The following is a 22,549-nucleotide window of genomic DNA, read 5'->3' as shown; positions in this document are numbered from 1 at the left end:
AGGTAATTATGGACTCTGAGTTTAGCAGATAAACTTATTAAAGGCCAGTAAATACAAGTAGTGACAAGACAAAGATCACAATTATCTTAAAACTGTTATTAAATCAGGAGGATTCTTCCTCCGGGGAACAATAAAGGAAATGGCTTGTGCTCCTTAGTTGACGCGAGCATTGTGTGGTTTAGTAGCACAGCATCCATTTCTCCTCACTGATAGAATCCGCCTGCTCCAGCGTCTATAATAACAATGCATGTGTTGAGATGCTGCCTGTTACTGAGCTCTGTCAACAGCTCAGCGTCAGAACAGCTGAGGCGCTCAGCTGTTCCTGCTCAGAGGAACGGACGCTCTCACCCTCCGGCTGAGAGGGGGTCATCATCCACCGACACCCGTCCATCACCCACCTGCTCCTCATCATCGGACTCATTCAGCGCGTGCAGCAGACCAGACCTCGCAGGAAGCGGGACCGACAGCTGCGTTTTCAGGGTGGTCAATAAGACGATTAGGACGATGGATAACATCAGGCTGCACAGGGAGCGTCTGCAGGAGCACGGAGGCTTGGATTAAGCCGCACATCGGATTCATTGTGCTGGAGTGAATGTTTCCAGCTCTGCCAGTCATTCGTGTGACTGTGCTGCAGCTCAGGACGGTACCGAGGCGTCTATGAAGCTCATTCTCTCCTGCCTGCGCTCAGCGGAACCGCTGCGTGTTTTCATATTGTTCTGGAGTGAGACGAGGGGAGGCAGCTGTGAGGGGGGGGGTGGTGGAAACAGCTGCACGGCCGCGATGATGAAAGCAGCCGACTGGAGCGTGTTACAGGCATCACACACCGCTGGTGTCCACACTTGCTCATTTCCACTCCGGGGGAATGAATGAAGCCTTTACGTTGGTCAGCCCATGGGCCGCGTGCTGAGGGAGCATGTTGTTACTCTGCAGGCTTTGGGCCGTTTCATGAGCACACGTACGTTCAGTCTGGAGATGAAGAACCTGTGGTACCGTCTCTGACTGCTTCATGTCCTGTTCACTCTGTTAGAGGAGGAGGAGCAGCACCCGAGCAGGAGGAGGCCTCCGTGACCTCCGTGACCTCCGTGACCTCCGTGACCTCCGTGACCTCCGTCATCCATGCCCTGTTCCATTCACACATGACAGCAGGTTCACGCTGAGCACTTCTGACCTGAATCCAACTTAGCACCTATGAGACATGACATGTTGGTGCATCAGACGCCACCGAGAAGCAGCACAGATGATGACTCATTGGGAGCAGAGTGCTTCAGTACCGGCGTTTCACAGAAACAGGAACGAGCAGGTGGCTACGACGGGTCAGAGCCCGGTTCAGGGCGTGAGGCTGCAGTCATCGGCGCCGGTTCAACCGATCTGTGGACAAAGAGAAAGAGCAAAGTCAGATTGGTCCTGCAAACACTTCCTGCTTGTTTTTACCTGGTTGGACTGAATTTATGGTTCAGATTAATAAAAGTCAGAGTTTTAAATAAAAAAAATCTGTAAAATTGCACATTCATTGTTTAATCCAAATTAATGACCTCACAATCACAAACAAACTTAGTGGCTGCCAAAGCCTGGAAGAAGAGGAGAGAGAGAGAGAGAGAGAGAGAGAGAGAGAGACAGAGAGAGAGAGAGAGACAGAGAGAGAGAGAGAGAGAGAGAGAGAGAGAGAGACAGAGAGAGAGACAGAGACAGAGACAGAGAGAGAGAGAGAGAGAGAGACAGAGAGACAGAGAGACAGAGAGAGAGACAGAGACAGAGAGAGAGAGACAGAGAGAGAGAGAGAGAGGAGCGACATTGACAATGAGAGGTGGCAACAGAGTGTGTGACGACGGTACGGAGAGAGAGGGGGGAGAAAGGGAGGAAGCGACGCGGATGACACGCACACACCCTCTCTTACTCACACACGGAGGAGAGGAGGGCAGTGAAGAAGAAGAAGAGCAAACAGAGGGAGAGGGAGGAGAAGAAGAGGAGGAGAGGGGAAAACCTGCGGAGAAATGCCCGCTGAACGGATGGATTCTATTTTCCCCGAGCTGCGCGAGCCTCTATAAGAAACCATGGGCTGCATCGGATCCCGCACGATCAGTAAGAGCAGCCCGCTTTCTATTGTGCCATGTGGGGATGGAGGGTGGATGATGGAGGGGTGGCCGGTGGACGGACGCGAAGACGGCCAGCGTTCCGGTGTAAAGGGCGCACAGCGGCGGCGGAAACCAACCGGCTTTGTTGGGAGACTTTGAAATGAACCCTGCGGGAGTCGGCGCGTCGCCGGAGGTCGTCTGATCTGACTGACGCACGACGAGTGTGTGTTGCGGGTGCAGCGCGTGCATGGTTTACTACAGGGGCTACTCCAGCAGCGCCGTGCGCGCCGTGGGAGCGCACGGGCGCGTTGGAGCGGAGGGGAGGCGGAGGGGGGTCGGAGGGGGAGGCGGGACGGACGGGACCGGAATGAGATGCGGCTTGACGTTTGCGTCTCCACATGGACGACACCAGGGTGGCAGTGCGCGCGTGCGAGTGTATGACGGAGAGAGGGGGAGAGAGAGGGAGGGAGGGAGGGAGGGAGAGACCTCCGCCTCGACATCAAACTAAGGTCATTGCACGCTGGGGTCTGAGACAACCCCGTCTCCCCTCCTCTCCCCGTCTTCCTCCATCTCTCTCTCTCTCTCTCTCTCTCTCTCTCTCTCTCTCTCTCTCTCCACTGTGCGTCATGCAGCGACGTAATAAATTGAAGACGCAAGCAAACCACACCGGGCTGCGCGGGCACGCGCGGGCACGCGAGCGGAGTTATGAACAGGAAGCTCGGAGCATGACTCGTGCAGGATGAGTCACAGCCGGGCTGGAAAACTCAGGTGTGGGTCTGAACACTGCACATGTAGGTCAGTTCTGCAAAGTCAGCGCTGCCGGAAGCTACGCACGAGTCCGCGCGTGGACCCGGAACCGCGGATCACCTGTCAGAAGAACCGCGAACCGCAGTGGCTCCGAATCATCCGGCAATGAAGTGATGTCACTTCAGCCTCGTGTTGTTTGTTTATGGTCCAAAACTAGACGCTGCTCTGGTTCCGCTCAGAAGCTCAACCTGGGCCAGGACAAGCAGGGTGGGTCAGAACCACAAAGCTTCCACACCGCTCTGAGTTCTGAGGCCGAGGCCGGACCCAGACCGGGTCTGGACCCGGTCTGGACCGGGTCTGGACCCGGTCTGGGTCCAGACCTGGGACCCAGACCGAGTCCGGCCCGTCCAGCGCCTTCGTGGTTTGTTAGACTCACGTTGTGCTTCGTGACCTGATAATTCACACGTGCGTTTGCCTGCGGGTCCAGACTTGAGTCCCACAGTGAGACCTCGGTAGAAATGTGCAGCTCTGGGCCCAAAACACAACAGCACCTGATCCGACACTCAGACCCAGCGGCATCAAAGCCTCAGGGCTTCAGTCCAACGCACGGAGGGAGGCTGGAATGAAAGTGAGGGAGAAGTTGACCTTTGGATGACATTGAACTTGGCAGATGGACGGTGAGGGACTGTGGGTGAGGGAGGGAGGGAGGGGGGAGGGGGGGGCGTAGGTGTTGGAGGGAGAGCAATGATAAGGAGGAAGAGGTGTTTCCAAAGGGCCAAAATGTCCCTTTTCTGCTTCATAAGTGGGTGTGATTAGCTTAGTGCTCCGGTCTTATCTCTACCGGCCATCGCTCGCTCTCTCTCTCTCTCCCCCTTCCTCTCTCTCTCCTCCTCTCCCTCTCTCTCCCCCTTCCCCCCCCCCCCTCGCTCCCCCCCCCCCTCTCCTCTCTCTCGCCCCCCCCCTCTCTCTCTCTCTCTCTCCCTCTCTCCCCCTTCCTCTCCCTCTCTCTCCTTCTCTCTCTCTCCTTCTCTCCCCCCCCCCCCCCTCTCTCCCTCTCTCCCTCTCTCCCTCTCCCCCCCCCCCCCCCCCTCCATTATTTGCCATGTCAGGAGTAGATCAGAGCACATTACCGTAGCTATGCACTGGGCACGTTATCGCTCGCTGGATGATATTCTCATTTTAGGAAAATGTGCTCCGGTGCCAGTGTTGAGCTAAAGGTCGGCCGGGTCCGTATCAGTGCTGTTGAATAAAAGCGGAGACTGCTGAAGCTAAACGACGATCCAGGATTTGTTTTGAGGCCATGAATGTGAGAACCAGCATCAAACAAACGACAGGCCTGAAGCGAAGAATGTCGTGACCTTGATCGGACGAAGCAGCAGCAGCAGCAGCGTGGCTGCGTCTCAGTCAGAGCCAGAAACAGCAGCAGATGCTTCATGAACCCACCAAAGGTGTTTTACGGAGCCTCGTCACTAAAGCGCTGCAGAACCAAGGCTCCGGCTGGTGAAGTCGGTCAGCGCGGCAGAACGGGCCCGTCTCCCGTCGCCGCCTGCACAGAGGAGCATCTATTCTTATATTAGGCCTGAGTGAGAGGCTGCTGCTGCTAAAAATAGGTGCGGGGTAAAAGAGGGAGGTCAATCAGAGAACGAGGGACAACGTTGCAGTAAATATGGGTCAATAGCTGTGATTCAGCTGCGGTAGAACCTGAGCAGGACCGGACGCCGGGCGGCGCCGTCTCACAGGTCCAGCGGCTGAGCCGAGCGTCGGACGACCTTTGACCTCTGACTCCTCCTCCCCCGGTGCTGAGGTTCAGTCTCCTGTCCACAGGGATCCATCCATCACAGAGCTGCTCCTCTGCGTACAGCTCAGCAGGGGGCCCGGACTCACCCAGCGGCTCAGAACAGGCTGCTGATGGTGCTGCCTCCCAGTCAGAACCCAGCTCAGCCCAGTCACAGCCCAGTCACAGCCCAGTCAGAGCCCAGTCAGAGCCCAGTCACAGCCCAGTCAGAGCCCAGTCAGAGCTCAACCCAGTCACAGCCCAGTCACAGCCCAGTCAGAGCCCAGTCAGAACCCAGCTCAGCCCAGTCACAGCCCAGTCAGAGCCCAGTCACAGCCCAGTCACAGCCCAGTCACAGCCCAGTCAGAGCCCAGTCAGAGCCCAGTCAGAGCCCAGTCAGAACCCAGCTCAGCCCAGTCACAGCCCAGTCAGAGCCCAGTCAGAGCCCAGTCACAGCCCAGTCACAGCCCAGTCAGAGCCCAGTCAGAGCCCAGTCAGAGCCCAGTCAGAGCTCAACCCAGTCACAGCCCAGTCAGAGCCCAGTCAGAGCCCAGTCAGAGCCCAGTCACAGCCCAGTCACAGCCCAGTCAGAGCCCAGTCAGAGCCCAGTCACAGCCCAGTCACAGCCCAGTCACAGCCCAGTCAGAGCCCAGTCAGAGCCCAGTCAGAGCCCAGTCACAGCCCAGTCACAGCCCAGTCACAGCCCAGTCACAGCCCAGTCAGAGCCCAGTCAGAGCCCAGTCAGAGCCCAGTCACAGCCCAGTCACAGCCCAGTCAGAGCCCAGTTAGAGCTCAGTCCAGTCAGAGCCCAGTCACAGCCCAGTCACAGCCCAGTCACAGCCCAGTCACAGCCCAGTAAAACAAAGCAGCTGTCACCGTTTAAGCAGAGACGAACCCCAGTGAAGGGAACACGTCATAAAACACACCGTTTAACTGAACAGCTGATTGAGGAGGAGCAGCTTCAGGCTCCAGCTCAGCCTGACTCAGCACTTTCCTGCCTCATGAGCGTGGGCGCGGGTTGAGCCCAGATGTTCCCCAGCCCCATCAGTGGGCCGGGCCGGGCCGGGCCGGCAGTTCTGTGCTTGGTTCCGCTCGTAGCTCGGCTCTCGTTTACTGTGCAGCCGTTCCACTGAAAGGCAGCGTTCCCTCAGGCGGTCGGGAACCAGAACCCAGCTGAGCGGTGGCGGAACCTCTGTTTGTTTGGGCCGCGCGCCGTCCGAGTCCTGCTGCTTTATTTTTAGCCCGATCAATCCCGGCCAGCGGCGGAGGAGGCTCGTCTCTTTCCGACTCGCTTCTCGTGCTCAGGGCTGAATTTGCGTCTCTGGTTCTGCAGGTTCCACACGGAGACATGAGGCCGTGGATCGATTTTAGGTCGGAGCCGTTTGGAAAGTTGCTTTAAAAAACGAATGCCAGCGTTCAGGTCTGTGCTGCTGCGGAGATGACGCAGCCTTTTCCGCTCCTCAAGGTCAGAGGGGCTGGGTCAGAACCCGCCCCACCGGCCCTCAGGTTCTGGTTCTGGTCTGGTCCCATGGACTTATTGGTTGGAGGCAAATGAAGACGCTCTCATCTAACGAGCTTCTGTCGTGTTGAAGACCCGTCAGGTCGCAGCCTGAACCAAATGATCTTCCATCTACCTGATGGGACCGGTTCTGGGAACCAGTCCCACCATTTAGTGTCTGCATCCTGCTGCTGCAAACCAACGTTCGGGTGCGGATCTCCCACTATGAAGGAACAGAACCAGTTCAGACTGGTTCCTGTGCCCCGCGGCCCGTGGGCCACACTTTAACACTAGAAGCACTATGTGCATTTAACACAACGCTCCAGCAGCTCAGGGGGAAGTGGGTCGACCCAGTCAGCGACGCAGGGACGGCTGCTCGGGGAGAGATCACCCCACGAGCCCCAGAACACGGATCCTTGGTGCCGGTGTCGCTTCAGAGCGTCTGTGAGTCAGACTCCACGCTTCAGTTGGGATCAGTGTCAGAAGGCGCACGCACGCACACACACACACAGGTGCAGACACACACACGTACACACAGGTGCAGATACACACGCACGCACGCACGCACACACACACACACACACACGCACAAACACACACACACACACACAGGTGCAGACATACACACACACACACACACACACACACACACACACACAGGTGCAGACATACACACGTACACACGTACAGACGTACACACACACACACGCACAAACACACACGCACACACACACACACACACACAGGTGCAGACATACACACGTACACACACACACACACACACACACACACACAGGTGCAGACATACACACGTACACACGTACAGACGCACACACACACACACACAGGTGCAGATACGCACGCACGCACGCACGCACGCACGTACAGACGTACACACACACACACACACACACGCGCGCGCGCGCGCGCGCGCACGCACACACACACACACACACACACACACACACACACACACACACACACACACACACACACACACACACACACACACACACACACACACACACACACACACACAGGTGCAGATACACACGCACGCACGCACACGACTGCAGACCCGTCCGCTCATGTCTGCATGTGCTTTGTTTTCATTTGACTGCAGACTTTGAGGATGAGCACAAACTGCCGCCTCACACGAACTGTAGCAAACGTCCACAGTAACCGTCACACGGTGGCTGATTCACATCCAGCTGTGAAGTGATGTTCATGAGCCGCGTGTGAACATGCTCCGTCCTCAAGCCGAGGTTCAGCACCTGAACGCGTGGCTGCTGATGGTGACTGGTAACCATGGCAACCGCCTTGCATTTCAGTAAGGAGGGGTCCAGCCGGGACGCGGTGTGGTCACGTCTCAGGACGCTGGTTTGTGTTTGCTTATGGTGCTTCTCAGCTGGACCGCGTTCACTCACACCTCGTCCCTGAGACTCCGTCCTGCAGCCTCTGAGGGCCGTTCTCCTGTCCCAGTGTTTCCTCAGAGGGCTGTGCTGTGTGCGTGCGGGTTTGGATGTGCCTCCATGCGTGTGGGCGCGTTGTGTGGAGGAAACGGCCCCCAGGACCCCCTGGGGCCTCTCAGATGTAGTCACAGCGAGCAGTCATGACTAAGACTTCATGCCTTTCATTAACACAGAAAGAGCGAGGTCTCATCTCAAAGGCTGTCCTTCACCCAGAGCTCTGGGTCAGACCTAAAAGAGTGTTACGAAACATCTGTGTGTGTGTGTGTGTGTGTGTGTGTGTCTGTGTGTGTGTGTGTGTGTGTATGTGATCTGATCTTCGCTGTGTGTGTGTGTGTGTGTGTGTGTATGTGATCTGATCTTCGCTGTGTGTGTGTGTGTGTGTGTGTGTGATCTGATCTTCGCTGTGTGTGTGTGTGTGTGTGTGTGTGTGTGTGTGTGTGTGTGTGTGTGTGTGTGTGTGTGTGTGCGTGTGTTCTGCTCTCTGCTGTGGGTGTGTGTGATCTGCTCTTCGCTCTGTGTGTGTGTGTGTGTGTGTGCGTGTGTGTGTGTGTGTTTGTGTGTGTGTGTGTGTCTGTGTGTGTGTGTGTGTACGTCTGTACGTGTGTACGTGTGTATGTCTGCACCTGTGTGTGTGTGTGTGTGTGTGTGTGTGTGTGTGTGTGTACGTCTGTGTGTGTGTGTGTGTGTGTGTGTACGTCTGTACGTGTGTACGTGTGTATGTCTGCACCTGTGTGTGTGTGTGTGTGTGATCAGCTCTCTGCTGTGTGTGTGTGTGTACGTCTGTGTGTGTGTGTGTGTGTGTGTGTACGTCTGTACGTGTGTACGTGTGTATGTCTGCACCTGTGTGTGTGTGTGTGTGTGTGTGTGTGAGATCTGCTCTCTGCTGAGTGTGTGTGTGTGTGTGTGTGTGTGTGTGTGAGATCTGCTCTCACACCGTCGTCATAGTTCACTTGCTTGTTTTCCTGCTGATGTTGTGTTGTCTGTAGATGAACAGGTGTTCATCCTCACCGTGTGTTTACACATAACATAATGTACAATATGAGGTGCGAAATGGAAAATGTCACAGTTTTTAAACCTGCAAACGCCCCCAGTGATAAAGCATCAATTATTTCTCCACCGGATCAGCAGCTTTTGTCCTTAGAGTCCTGACGCTGGACCTCCACAGGATGTGAGCGACTGCTGAGCTGCTTCTTCCAGCTCTGTCTTCTGCTGCTGTCGCTCTGTTCGATCATGTGATGGTGGATTTGTCTGATGTCGGTGCTGACGCGACCCGGCAGTTGGCTGTCGATCGTGTCCACGGCATCTTCTGACATTAAGCCTCCCAGGAGCAGAATACACAGACTGGAAGCTGCGTGTCCTTCCAGGGCCGGTTGGCGAAAAACCAAGTACGAAGCGTCACTCGTGTACAGAAGCCGATCACGACTTCCAGCCAATAATAATGAACCGTATACAATCAGTATAAGCCGTTTTCATGCGTCATTTCCTGTCTACTTCACCTCCACGCGTTCCTCTGACATTGATGCTCGTGTCCACGGCAACGCGGGGCTTTGATCCCTGTGCGGGTCGGGTCTGGGTCGGCGCAGAATCATGCAGCTGGGGTTAATTGGTGACTGTAGTGGAGCCGGGCTGCGGCCTCTCGGCTCCAGGGGAACGAGCGGGAGGACGCGCTGACTCGTCTGCAGAGGAGCAGTTATTTTTAGCCTGTGGATCGACTGTGTCCGTGGGGGTTCAACGCGGCAGCGCGTGGACGTAGGTGTCGGCCCTAGGACGCTGCACAGACCACAGCCTGACGACTGATTGGACCACTGCCGCTCAGAGCCGCTGCGTTCACCGTCCACGGTCCACTCACATCAGCGACTTTTCACTGCTCAGCAGCAGCCGTCGGCTGCTTTTGTCCCACCTTTTACTGGGACGTCACGTGTGGCTGGAATCTGTGTTAACAAAGGGAGGCCTCCTCTCCCCTCAACCGCCCAGGCTTCGTGGCTCACGCAGGTCCAGGACCCCCTGCTGAGGCGCGGTGGGATCATTCATCTGAGCACTGGATGTGATTTGCTCTTCATACTGGACCAAGCACATTATTGACAGTGAGCCACACGAGAACACAGAAGCGTCTATGGTTATGGATGAATATGAGGGGCATCTGTCACTGCTTCGTGCAGAGGTGAGGCCTGAGTCCCTCCGCTGTTCTGGAGTCGGACCCTCTGTATTTTAGGAGCGGAGACGAGAGCATCACCGCTCACGCTGTTCAGGCAATGGAACCTTGGCTGCTTCGGCTCAGTTGTGATGGACCTGTCACTCAGGGCTCAACCAACAGAACAGTGCCATGTGTCAACACAGACACTGGTTACACTAATACACACTCTCAGTTAATGTTGAGGTCAGAGTCAAGGTCATTCCACTATAAAGGAAGGAGGTCAGACAGCTGTGAACAATATCTCCTTTGTATCTAACACATTAGCACTAAACTATGAATGCAACTCAGTTCTGCCAATGAGCAGAATGGATGTGAAGCATCTCTGGCCTCCTGACTCACTGCTTCCCGTGGATAATCGATCTAATTTTAGCTGTGTGTGTTTGTGTGAGACAGCGCTGTGGTTTCCCCTCCGCTTCCTTCTGAAACTCACTGCGTCCACGTGTGATCTTTGCCGTTTGCTCCTGAAGCCACAGATGAAGTCATTATCTCAAACCCATCTCTCTCTCTTTCCCTCTCCAGCAGCGGATGCGGTGCCGGTACGGAAAGATGGAGATCAGGTAAGGCGCCATTATCTGTTTCTAAATGCTTCCCTCTGAGCGGCGCCGCTAGTTTCCCGTTCTGCTGAGAGCTACAGTCACAGAATAGAAAAGGTGCGGGCGTCCTCGGCGCCTCCTCCCGTCTGAACGGCTCCAGGCACAACGGTGCTGTGTGAGAGCGTGTGTCCTGTCGTCTTAAATCTGTTAGAGGTGAGAAAAAGCAGCGGTTACTCACACACAGCTGCCTCTCGCCGTCGGACGCCGACGTCCGGTCTCGCGCCTCCGCGTCTCAGCGTCTCAGCGCGTTTGCTGTGACGTGGTCACAACGGATCAGGTCGGTCCGCTTCGCTGGCTGGATGACGTCGTCTAGGAAACCAGATCTCAGCCAAGAGGTTCTCCACCGGTCCACTGTCAGTCTGTCAGTGTGACCAGCACTGACCTGAGACCAGGCTGAGGCCTCAGAAGAAGAGCTCCAGTCGCTGAGAAAAGAGAGGAGCCTGGAAATCCTGGAGGCTGGTGGTGCGGGCTGGTAACACTAACATGAGCGGGACGCGAGCTGGTAACACTAACATGAGCGGGACGCGAGCTGGTAACACTAACATGAGCGGGACGCGAGCTGGACGCGAGCTGGTAACACTAACATGAGCGGGACGCGAGCTGGACGCGAGCTGGACGCGAGCTGGTAACACTAACATGAGCGGGACGCGAGCTGGTAACACTAACATGAGCGGGACGCGAGCTGGTAACACTAACATGAGCGGGACGCGAGCTGGACGCGAGCTGGTAACACTAACATGAGCGGGACGCGAGCTGGACGCGAGCTGGACGCGAGCTGGTAACACTAACATGAGCGGGACGCGAGCTGGTAACACTAACATGAGCGGGACGCGAGCTGGACGCGAGCTGGTAACACTAACATGAGCGGGACGCGAGCTGGTAACACTAACATGAGCGGGACGCGAGTTGGACGCGAGCTGGACGCGAGCTGGACGCAAGCTGGTAACACTAACATGAGCGGGACGCGAGCTGGACGCGAGCTGGTAACACTAACATGAGCGGGACGTGAGCTGGACGCGAGTGGGACGCGAGCTGGTAACACTAACATGAGCGGGACGCGAGCTGGACGCGAGCTGGTAACACTAACATGAGCGGGACGTGAGCTGGACGCGAGTGGGACGCGGCATCTCTTTATGTGGACATTCGACTTGTGGGTCTGTTGGTCGTCGTTACAGATCACAGACTATTGTGTGTTTCTTGCTGAGCTGCGGCCGGTTCGGTCCTAAGGGCTCTGCGGTGGTGCTTGAAAAGGCTGCGAGTGATGGAGCGCTGGTCAAAGCCCTGCAGAGCTCCATCAGTCAAACCCGTGTGCTCTGCTGTGACCGGCTGTGAAGGTGTGTGCTCATCGTCTCCTACCAAGGCCACAGAGTTGTCCCCAGGGCCCCGCTTTTACTGAGCCATGTATCACTCCTCAGCTGTGGAGAGAAGGAGACTCAGCGCAGACATTTATCTTAATGTTTCTCCATCACTGGATGCTGCTTTCTTTTCTGTAGCGTGCTCATTTTTCCTCCTGAACCAGGGCTGAAGGACGCGACAGGGGTTCTGGTTAATCACAGTTCAAATAATCAAAGCAGATTCAAGCACCTCTTTCTCAGAAGTGACTACATTTCCCATGATCCCCTCTGCGTTCCTTCCACACATGTCAGGTTACTACAGCGCTCGGTGGCAGCGATCACTTGAGCGCTGATCCCGCGTCAGCCCTGGACTTGTTTACTCCGACAAACACGACTCCGTGTCATTTATAGAGCAGCAGAGAGGCGGCAGGTGGAAAGGTGTCGTGTTCGCTCCAGACACAGCACAGCTCTGCACCAGCCAGTACAAAGCAGGTGGAACAGATTCATGACTGGAGAAGCTGAAAACAGGAACCCAACCTCCCTGAAAATGAAAATACGAGTAGAGCAGTGCAGCAGAGGTGAACAATAATCCAGTGATCAATGCCGAGTTCTCTGCTGCTTTCTGCTCCTTAGAACCAAATGATTTTATGTGATCAGGTCAACTACATGTTTACAGGAGCAGGTCTCAGGCTGTAGGATTCCAAGGCCCATCACTTCTTCCGTGTGTTTATTCCCACGTGACGCCTCAGGGCACAGCCTTTTATTCACACGTCCGTGTTTGTTCCGTGTTTCGTGCTTCACTCGCTCCGGTCCCGACCGCAGCTCCGCTGCTGAGCACGTTCCCCAGCTTTTCAGATTGAATGAAGCATTAATCAATTAGTTTAGCTCAGTCTGTCGGCTCTGGGAGTTTTACACAGTGAGTGGGAGTAATTAGCAACTTGATTTGGATGGAAGAAGCCTGAGAATGGAAGCGCTTCCTCCGTGTCTGCTGGGTTCTGATCCAGGTGATCTGTACGGATTATTCCTCAAATCGCACCCTGTTCCTGCTCCTGTGGATTTGAGGCGGCTGCGTCTAATTCCCTGAGCCATCTCAGGGCTGCTTTTGTTAGAGGAGGATTAATCTTATTCCTCATTCTCTTGTCATAAAAATAAACATCTCTGACATGAATATTACACTGGTGCCTCTAAGAATTCATTCTAGCGCTCAGGTTTGTTTGTCGCCAGACGTTTGATGAGCTCATGCAGATGTTTTACTTATGGAGTCTGAGTCCAGCAGTTGCTGACTGAGGAGTCTGAGACAGAAGCTGAGCTCCAGCTTCACGTTTCATCACCACTGGAACAATGTTTGAGTCCTTATTGTGATTTCTGTAGTGCAGTCGCTCATTTCATTATAATCTGCTTGTTTGTTTCGACTCCAACCATTCGCACCGATAACGCTAACATGACATCCACCTGGTGAGGTTTTAAAACAGGGTTAAATAAAGCAGATGCAGGTGGAGCTCAGCGCTTAAACAGACAGTTTGGCTTCTTCCCTTTGAGCTGCAGCCTGCGGCTCCGTCTTTGGAGGCTGCAGCTACGACTGGAAGTGTGGCCGAGGCCTGAAGTCCCAGTCCGACGCTCTCATAGCTCTGGACCCGTGCTCGCTGACGGTGGAGTGGGTTCCGCTGGTTCCGGCAGACGTCACACACACTCTGTCTCTGTCCCGCTCTGCTCCTCGTGTCCTCTGTCTCCTTTAAATGTGTTGTGTGCAGTACATTTAAAGGCCCACTGCTCCGCTCGTCTGTGCGGTTCACAGGTTTAAGTGCCGGGTTACAGTGATTCCACTGGACTGAATGCGCTGAGGTTCATTCAAAGAGCAGCCAACATGAGCCCAGAACGGCGCCGTGTGATTCAGGTCTGAAGCTTAAACCAGTCTTCTTCTCTCTAACCTTTGCTGTCCCTCCCGGCTCCTCTCCTCCCTCCCTCCCCCTCTCCTAGCATGGTCGTGCCGAGTTTTCCTGGGAAGGAATCAATGTAAGTGTCCCAGTTTCATACTTCTCCTTCTCCAGCTTTGTTACTGCGCATCCTGCTCCGTTATTCTTTGTGTCTCCCCGTCTTCTCTCTCATCCGTCTCCCCTCTTGGCTCTGTGCTAATCTACTGTAGTGTCGCTTCATATACACACAGACTCAGATAACAGGCTGTAATAAGCTTATCTTATCCACAGCTCAAGCTTTGCACAAGTCCCAGTTTTGACTGAAGGCACCTCACGCTGCACTCTTTAGGAGCTTCAGCAGAATTTATTTGCTCAAAGGTTGAAGTGAATCTATATAAACACAGTTGTGGTGAATTCGTGTCGCTCTGACTCTGACTGAGCTTTTATTATCTTTCTCCTTCTCTTATGGTTCCATCTGATTTCTGTTGTCTTTATCTGCTATTTTTCCTTTAAATAAAACGGTAATTATTTGATTTGTGTTTGTTCATGATGTGTCGTGAGCGTGTGTCTATTTGACCGATCATGCAGATACACAAACACCACAGTGAGTGTCTCTATTTGGCCTTTTACCTGCTGAACGTTAAACTTTCTCCACCGGATGCTAAACGTCAGCTTCCCCTCAGCCATGTGCTGTCAGGACCACTGACCTCTGACCTCTGAACTTTACAAAGGGACCTGTTCACCGGTTCAAGGACCCAGTGTGTTTTCTGGGGGGGGGGGGCTCTGAGGGTCAAACAGTGTTTAGAACCAGCTGCAGGATCCACGTCTCAGCTTCTAAACACACTAACCTCAACTGTTTATTTTACCTTTAAACATTGACGTTTCATGTCATTTAACGGCTTCTCACATAATACTGGTTAAATTAGGTTGGAAACACCATCAAAGCCACAGTGAATATATTCCACTCTCTCCTTTTCAATCAATGATCCCTCTAAGCCTTTTACAAGGTGCTCAAATAATTAACCCTCCTTTCTTATTCCCTCTATGACAACCTCTTCCCTCTTCTCTCCCCTGAATTTTCAATTACCCATCACCTCGCTTTCTTTTATCCCACCCTCTCTTTTTTGCATATATTCATTCTTATTTGGCCATTTTCTGCCAACAACCTTTCGTTTTCATTCCTCTCTCTGTTCTCCGTTTTCATTTTGTGTCCCCACACGTCACCCCCGTCTCCTTTTAGTTGTCCATGGAGGACACTACTTCCATTCTGCCTCGTCTCAAGAGGAAGTCCACCAACGCCTATGGGATCGGTGCCTTGGCTAAGTCCTCTCTGTCAGGTGTGTCAGGTGTGTGTCTGTGCTGCTAAATGGTAAAACAGCCCCCATGTTGCCTCCACATGCTCCACACTGGGCCAAGAATGAAGCTGCTGTTGAGGGCTGACGGGGCCGAGCTTCCTGTCGCTGCTGAGCAAAAGATCATTTCTGGTTTCATGTGTTACTCAGATGAGTCTTTGGTACCAAAGTGGTGCAGCAGCCAAGTGACCAGTTATCAAATATAAGTATTTAATATCAGTTTGTTTAGATGGAAAACAAACCCACAATGGAGCCTCTCCTTTTACACGTGGTTCATAGTAATAAACCCTGAAGGCAGATGCAACGCTGCTGCTTACGTTTACCCTGAAGTGAAGGTAAAGCGTAGTCTTGTTAGAGAACACGTCCATGACTCAAGTTAACGACACCATGTAACTGGTTCAGGCCAAAGCAAACAACAAAGCTGTTTGTTGCCCGTTTACAAATCAGTGAACTCACCGATTTGCTAAATGCAACTAATATCACAGCACAACCTCTGCGTTATCACTTGGCTCCTGCAGGAAATCCAACGACTCAACTGATCCACTCGGAAAAAGCAGGAATAATCTTTTCACCCTTTTAGTCAACGGTGGATTTAGTAAATCAGATCATGCCTCGACAGACAACTTCACTCTAGAGCAGCGGGAGGAGGAGGGGAGCTTGGAACCAACATGGCCGCCCCTGTGGGTGCCCCTTCCTATCACCCCCTACTTTCCTCTCTCCTCCATTGATATCAACACACGTCAATGACAGACACATTTACAGGGTCATTGATGGAAACCCAATCAGATCTGAGCTTAAAGTAAGCTGCCTTACTTTAAAGACCTAAGAAGCATCTCCACAGGCGTGTTGGGAAGCGTAGCCTATCTGTATGTGGCCGTGTTGGTGGTGCTGTGGCCAGTTTCTGTAGCCGTGTCGGTGCCTGTCGTGCTCGTGCTCTGTGCTTCGTACTGGTGAAGTGTAACGTGTCTGTTTTGTCTCTCTGAATCTATTTGTTGGTAGTTTTTCCCTTTAAGTCTCTGAGGAGCCAGACCCCAACACCTCCGTCATCCCATTCTGCCCATGCCTCCATCTCAGACTCTGCAGGGAGCCTTTGATTTCCACACGCGATTACTCGTCTTTGTCTGAGGAGGAAACTGCTTCTATTTATAACTAACTTGCCCCCTGGACCCAGGGAGCAATTTCCAAAGCTCCATCAGTGGTTGTTCATGCCTGTTTGAGTCTAATGAAATTTTAGACTCCTCTCCGTGTATATGTCCCTAGTTTGAATCCTGTATTTGCATCTAAATTGGGCAGAGACTTGCCCAAGGACTCTCCTCACTGCTGTACACACCCGAGGACTACTTCCCTGTCTCTCAGTCTCACTAACACGTTTTTAATCACATAAAGTCTAATGAATCTCATTTACTCTGTTTACCAGGAGATGAGTAATGGCTTTAAGTATTAATATGGATCTGTCAGCACTTTAGCCCTGTCCTTGTCTCTTTCTATTAAATTCAACAATCGTTAATAAGAACACGGGCGACACTGTCCAATTTGTCAGTGTGCTGAGCTCACGTGACCTGACCTTTGACCTCTGACCTCATCATGTCAGACAGATCAGGATTCAGAAGGTTATGCAAATGATCCCACGGATTTAAGAGAGATCATTGAGTCACTATTAGAGAACAAACTCACTGGTTACTCACGGTTTAGTTGGTGCAGTTAGATCAGCGTCCAGCAGACGATCCAGTGTTTGTTTATTGATTACTCAACATTATGGAATGAACTGTGACAGACCAGTTCAGTGGTGGTGACCAGCAGAGCACTTCTGATGAACGGCAGTTTATTGTGGATGAAGGATGATGTCCTTAAACGGTTTGGAAGAGGGCAGACAGTTGTTCCACTGATGGAGGTCTGAGAGCAGCAGAGGCTCCAGACAGACATGCTTTGTTACTAGATTTGTTACAGGAATGCGGAGCCCTCAGTAGCTTGATTCAATAACAAGGACTGCTGCTATTTGGTTAGTGGAGGCTTGAAGTGCTGTGATTCCAGGAACCACCTTCAGCGCGGCCGCTGAGCAAACGCAGGCGTTCTAATCATCCCCACTCACAAAAATCATCAGTACTATTGGTGCATTAACATCATTATAACATCCTGTAATCCGATGGGATTCCTCCTCCTCATTCCACCTCTGCCCTCATCTGTCCAGACCAGTAGTTTTGACAGTGTCTGTGTGTGTCTGCTGTCTGCTGTGTGCTGTGTGGCTGTCGCTGGCTGCTCCTGCTGCTGCTTGGCCCCGTACCTGTTGCAGGTGTGACGCGATCCATGAAAGACAAGGTGACCAAGCCCACAGCCATGGCCCAGGGGCGCGTGGCTCACATGATAGAGTGGCAGAGCTGGGGCAAACCGTCGGCCGGGCCGCTGGGCGGAGCCGGACACACCAACCTGCAGAGGGAGAAAGAGAGGAGGCTGGAGAACGACGCCTACAGCGACCTGAGCGACGGGGAGAAGGAGGCTCGCTTCGCTGCAGGTGAGTGGATGCAGCCAAGCGTTCAGTCCTTTAAGGGTGTGGAGCCCAGCAGAGCCATCACTGCTGCATGGAGACAGAGCTCAGTAACAAATGGCATTCAGCATCACAGTAGAGACACAGTAGAGCCTCAGTGACTGGTACAGATTCAAACTATAGCAACAAACACTGAGACAGAATTGGTGGCGGACAGTACAGTGCTTCCACAGCAGATCACCAGGTTTTACAGTACGTGTCCCGTCATCACCTCCTCCTGTGTATGACTCATCCTTCAGGCATCATGCAGCAATTCGCCATCTCTGAAGCCACTCTGTTCGGCTGGAACTCGTTGGACGGGGAGAGCATGGGAGCCGGCTCCAACCAAGGCAGCGTCGCTCACCTCAGTGAGGTCAACCAGGAAAGCATCACCAGCAGAGGTAGGGCTGGGCACACCGTAACCATAGCAACGAGCTGGTACTGAAAAGGAAGGTTGCACTGACAAAGTCCTGCCTGGTGGTTGGTTGTAAGATGTCTATTATTTTTAGCTGCACGCATGGTGATACAAGAGAACGGAGGAGGAAGAGAGCAGCTAAACTAGGAAACGTCATCTGACCTCAGATACAACAGAAACAGTGCAAACCCTCAAATGAAAACAAAACAAAAACAATAATTTCATGTAAAACCTGGGATTGATTCCCAATGTCAGGGTTAGCAGTATGTTAGCGCCCGAACGTAGCACCAGTCCGTACTGTAGCGCCAGTACGTAGCGCCAGTACGTAGCGCCAGTACGTAGCACCAGTACGTAGCACCAGTATGTAGCGTCCGGACGTAGCTCCAGTACGTAGCTCCAGTACGTAGCACCAGAACGTAGCGCCAGTACGTAGCTCCAGTACGTAGCTCCAGTACGTAGTGCCCGGACTGAGCCTTGCTCTCATTGGACCCCTCTCTGGGCTCCATCTTTCATGCAACGCAGTCACTTATAATGAGCCTTGGGACTGAGGGCAGTCTGCTGCTGTATGTGGGATCTGTTGGGTTTAGTTGTGTGAGGTCTTAAACCTTACCTTGTAAAGTGCCTTGAGATAACTTTGTTGTGATTTGGCGCTAAACAGTATAAATAAATTGAACTGAATTAAATTAATGTTATTAGTGGGCTGTGGCTGAACAAGTACCGTGTACGACTTCATAGGAGCATTTCAATGTACAAATCTGCTGCAGCTTCTTTCCAGCGTCCATAGGAATCCATTTCATTTTAATGATTCACTCCACCCGCTGTCTCTGCTTCTCCACAGACCAGATGCTCCACTCCTCTGCAGACGTCTGGCCCCACACCTACGTCTCCCAAGGCCTGTACTGCTTGTCGTCCTCCGACGCCTGGGACCCCATCACCAGCCAGCCTTCAGGTGTGGCCTCACCTGCCGCAGGCTCCTACATCATGGCTGCTGGTGAGGATTCAGCCTCCAGTCTCCTACACGCGTCTCAGCGCCAGGCACTAAGTGTTTCTACTGTCCCAGGAGGCAGCGGCGGCGCGTGCGGGACACCCGGTGAAGGGTTTGAGGGGACGGTGGGAGGCTTCATCCAGCAGCACCAGGCCCAACTGGCCCTGCAGCAGCAGAGCCAGCTGCAGCAGCTGCAGCAGCTGCAGCAGCTGCACCACTACCAGCAGCAGCAGCTTCTGCAGTACCAACAGCAGCAACAGGTCAGAGCTGCAACCGGACACATCGGTACCAGACCCTTCGTTGGTTCCCACGTTTGTGATCAAACATAAATCATTTAACATTTTCTAAGCGAGTGCCAGGATCCTCCCTGTAACTGCTGCAGAATTCAACCTATCCAGCAGCAAACCAAAATACTTCATCCAGTAGAAGCAGGTTAGAACTAGGAACAAGGGTCCAACACGCGACTCTCATCCAGTGTGTGAACTGAAATCACATCCTCTGAACTGAGTGTTTGGTTTATTCTTGGTGTAGACCTGCTGGTGAGTTTCAACAAGCACTGGGAGGTTTGGTGCAAATGAAGTGAGTCATGATGTACTCTGACACCTGAACCCTTTTTCCTACTCTGGTACATTTTCAGAGCTCATTAAATAACTGAGGGTTATGAAATAATAAGTGGAAAAGGTCAGGGACAGGTGTACTAATCCAGGACCACAGGGGAGATGAGCCTGTTAGCTTTAACGCGTGAAGGACTGAATATATTTCTAATAAAGCCTTTCAATCAGTCCATCGCTGCTCTTAGCATCAGTTCGTGTAGGGGAGACTTTTGCTCCCTTCTGCAGCACCTCAGACTGACGTCACTGTGATGGAGCAGTAGCTGCATGTATCAAGGGTCGAAGCGTTCGTAACCAACCTTCATCCGCTCCCTTCCTTTTCTCCAGTCTATGGAGCACAGGCTACACAGTGCTTCCCATTCCCTTCAGGCCACTCCCAACAGCACCATCCACAGCCTGGGACCTCCCACCCACCCGCGGCTCGCTGACCTGTGGGGAGCGGCGCAGGTCGAGGCTCACCAGGTAGGCCTCGCCCGCAGACAGCAAACGCTGCCATCACAGCTTTCACTGACTAGATGACGCTTTCATTCAGTTTGGCAGAACAGTTGTGAAAGGTTTCAAGAGCGCAGAGGTGTGTGAGACGTTTCCCTTTAGTCCTTGTTACTGAGTCACACAACATCACGACTGTCGGAACTAAGGAGTTATCGCTTAACTTAAAGCTAGTTGGTCTTTAAAGGCGACAAGAGTCTTATGTTGTAACAGTCTGCACTTTTTCCATCATGTCTGATATTCACACCTTCTATTGTTTGCCTTCTGAACGTGGCTTTGTTTATATCAGCAGGATGTTTAATGCACACTTAAGCACACATCTGTAGTGCAGTGAATAATGGGGACACTGCCAGGGAAGTCACCAAGGTAGGAGTCAGGCTGGAGGTCTGCATGGAGCACGGCCCAGTCTGCATGAAAGCTCGCAGCAGAAACTCTTGACCTGCCTGCTCTCAGAGTAGCATGCATTGACCTGTGGGAGTTTGGATCCCGGCTCTACTGGATAGTGTTTGCTGTGCCTGTAGAGGTGGGGAGCTCAGGACAGGAGGGCTCAGAATCTGCTTGTCCAAAGATTCTCCTTCGTTAAATTATGCCGATGGTGCACTTGAAAACTCAAGCAACAAAATGAGCCACGTTTACTGGTTGCAGGTGGAGATCGTGGGCCAGCTGGCTGGACAGATGGCTGACATGGTCGTAGGGGTGGTGGAGACAGTCGGGGAGGAACCAGAACCTGAGGGAATCCCTGAGCAGCATGAAGATGAAGACGAGGAGCTGACAAAGGTGAATTCAGCCCCAGTTTAACTGCTTGCTGGTTGGTTGGTTGGTTGGTTGGTTGTTTGGGCACTGGTTGGTTGCTTGGTTGGTTGTTTGGTTGTTTGGTTGGTTGGTTGTTTGGGCACTGGTTGGTTGCTTGGTTGGTTGTTTGGGCACTGGTTGGTTGGTTGGTTGGTTGTTTGGGCGTTGGTTGGTTGGTTGGTTGGTTGGTTGCTTAGGCAGCGACGAGCCTCACGCAGCTTCCTGCTTCACAGGTGGAAGAGGTGACACTAACCTTGGAGCCAGAGCCGTGCTCCTTGACGCCGTCCCCCCTGAGGGAGGACGCCTCCACCAGAGGCTCCAGCCCTGGAATCCCAACACAGAGCGTGGAATGTGCTGCGGAGAGGACGCCGTTCGACGTTGTGCCCTGCGTCGTCCAGTCGATGGAGGAGAGGGACGAGGCGGCCGAGGAGGGAGCCGTCGTTGTGGTTGCGACCAACTGAATCCTTCAGTCACAAAAACTGACAAAACAGGAAATGAACACTCAAATAATCAACAAAGCTATTACCACCCCCTCGTGACTATTTACCAACTCTGCGCCTGAGGAGACTGACAGAAACATGGGACATAATGTACACAAACTATACGCCAAGAAGTCCCTCTGTCACCATAGGCCACGAGGCAGACATCACTTTACTGACTGCTGAGGTACATAAGGCTGAGATGGATTTCTTAAAGTTTGGACCAAAGTGGAACCGGGACTAAATCCTGAATAGTAAACTAATGAAAGGAGGTGAAGGATGGGCCTAATTTAACACTGCAATACAACCAACATGGACACAACCAGACCTGGGCTAAACAGTATTTGCAAATAATTCTGAGTGGAACAAGTGTGTGTGACATAATCCATACAGAATAACCCAGAGCTAATCCCAGAGATGTCTGATCTGCTGCTTTGGTTTAATTGACAGCTTGTCTCTGTCCTGAAATGCGCCAAACTAATGCGACGCTGCACTTCGAGTTATTTGCAAACACGTGATCTGGACACAATCAAAGGAAAGTGCATGCTTTTTAACAGTGACCTAGCCCAAACAATATAACACGGTATACCAAGTAATAATATATCAAATTGCTTTTTTCTAATAAAACTACAAAATCTTAAAAGGACACGTATTTGTATGAATGTAAGACTGTAAGTATGTTTGTATGAATGTAGCTTTGTTTGTGTGAAATATATATATTCTGGGAAACAGGATTCTGTTTTGTTCACACACGTTTATCTTAATCTGAATCAAACCCTGAACAGAGGAAACGTGGTACTCACAGTCACGGTGGGTCTGATGTGTACGATCATCTGTGAAGCCCATGATTCCTGGTTCCTCCTGAGAAGACACGGAACCCTGCAGCAGCACAGACATGTGATCGCACACACGCCTGTTAGACACATGCACACATGATGGATCCCAGCTCACACAGTAAAGACTCCGTGTGAAGGTCGGGTTCTGGTTTGGAGGGCAGCAGCGTTCTTGTCGCCATTAATCCCACTAACAGACTACAACCACAGCGCTCCCATTCATTACACTGGGACTGTTAAGGCCTCATCCCGGCCCAGGGCACATGGAGTCCTTGTTCACATGGAGGCGTGTGTGCGTTTGGCTGTGGCGCTGTATTTTTAGAAACCAGGCAGCAGCTGTGCGTCTCGATCTTGTGCTACGGCATCACCAAAAAGCATTTCAATAAATGTTGCATAACAGGAGACGTCCTTGAAGGCAACATGCTTTGGTGACTGCATGAGACGAGTGCGGCGGAGTCATGGGAGCTCAAACGAC

At 52.6% G+C, this 22,549-nt stretch overlaps 1 protein-coding gene across 7 annotated transcripts; it reads left to right on the top strand.

The window, feature by feature from the left end:
• The first annotated feature begins 1,825 nt into the window (after nt 1–1,825).
• Nucleotides 1,826–21,975, top strand: LOC114866125 (uncharacterized). 7 transcript variants are annotated; one of them, XM_029167819.3, is made up of 11 exons: nt 1,826–2,079; nt 10,277–10,314; nt 13,662–13,697; nt 14,838–14,943; nt 17,240–17,458; nt 17,731–17,871; nt 18,724–18,876; nt 18,949–19,130; nt 19,809–19,943; nt 20,616–20,747; nt 20,996–21,975. In XM_029167819.3, the coding sequence occupies exons 1-11, from the start codon at nt 2,052–2,054 to the stop codon at nt 21,221–21,223; spliced, it is 1,398 nt and encodes a 465-aa protein (XP_029023652.1). In that variant the 5' UTR covers nt 1,826–2,051; the 3' UTR covers nt 21,224–21,975. The 7 variants fall into 7 exon arrangements, with proteins under 7 accessions (XP_029023652.1, XP_029023655.1, XP_029023653.1 ...); XM_029167820.3 differs by having other exon boundaries at nt 1,828–2,079; nt 14,838–14,934; nt 18,946–19,130; XM_029167817.3 differs by having other exon boundaries at nt 1,828–2,079; nt 18,946–19,130.
• The last annotated feature ends 574 nt before the right edge of the window (nt 21,976–22,549 follow it).

The sequence above is a fragment of the Betta splendens genome, chromosome 11, assembly GCF_900634795.4.
Source record: "Betta splendens chromosome 11, fBetSpl5.4, whole genome shotgun sequence".
In the NCBI taxonomy this organism is placed as follows: Eukaryota; Metazoa; Chordata; class Actinopteri; order Anabantiformes; family Osphronemidae; genus Betta; species Betta splendens.
The sequence above is the reverse complement of the archived record's forward strand: the minus strand, read 5'-3'. Positions and strand labels throughout refer to the sequence as shown.

Bases quoted from the DNA above. Each gene is read 5' to 3' on its own strand.
- LOC114866125 (XM_029167817.3), top strand. From the start codon at position 2,052: ATGGGCTGCATCGGATCCCGCACGATCA. The intron at 17,872-18,723 runs GTAGGGCTGGGC...GCTTCTCCACAG, and splicing joins GGAAAGCATCACCAGCAGAG to ACCAGATGCTCCACTCCTCT. The intron at 19,131-19,808 runs GTCAGAGCTGCA...CCTTTTCTCCAG, and splicing joins AGTACCAACAGCAGCAACAG to TCTATGGAGCACAGGCTACA.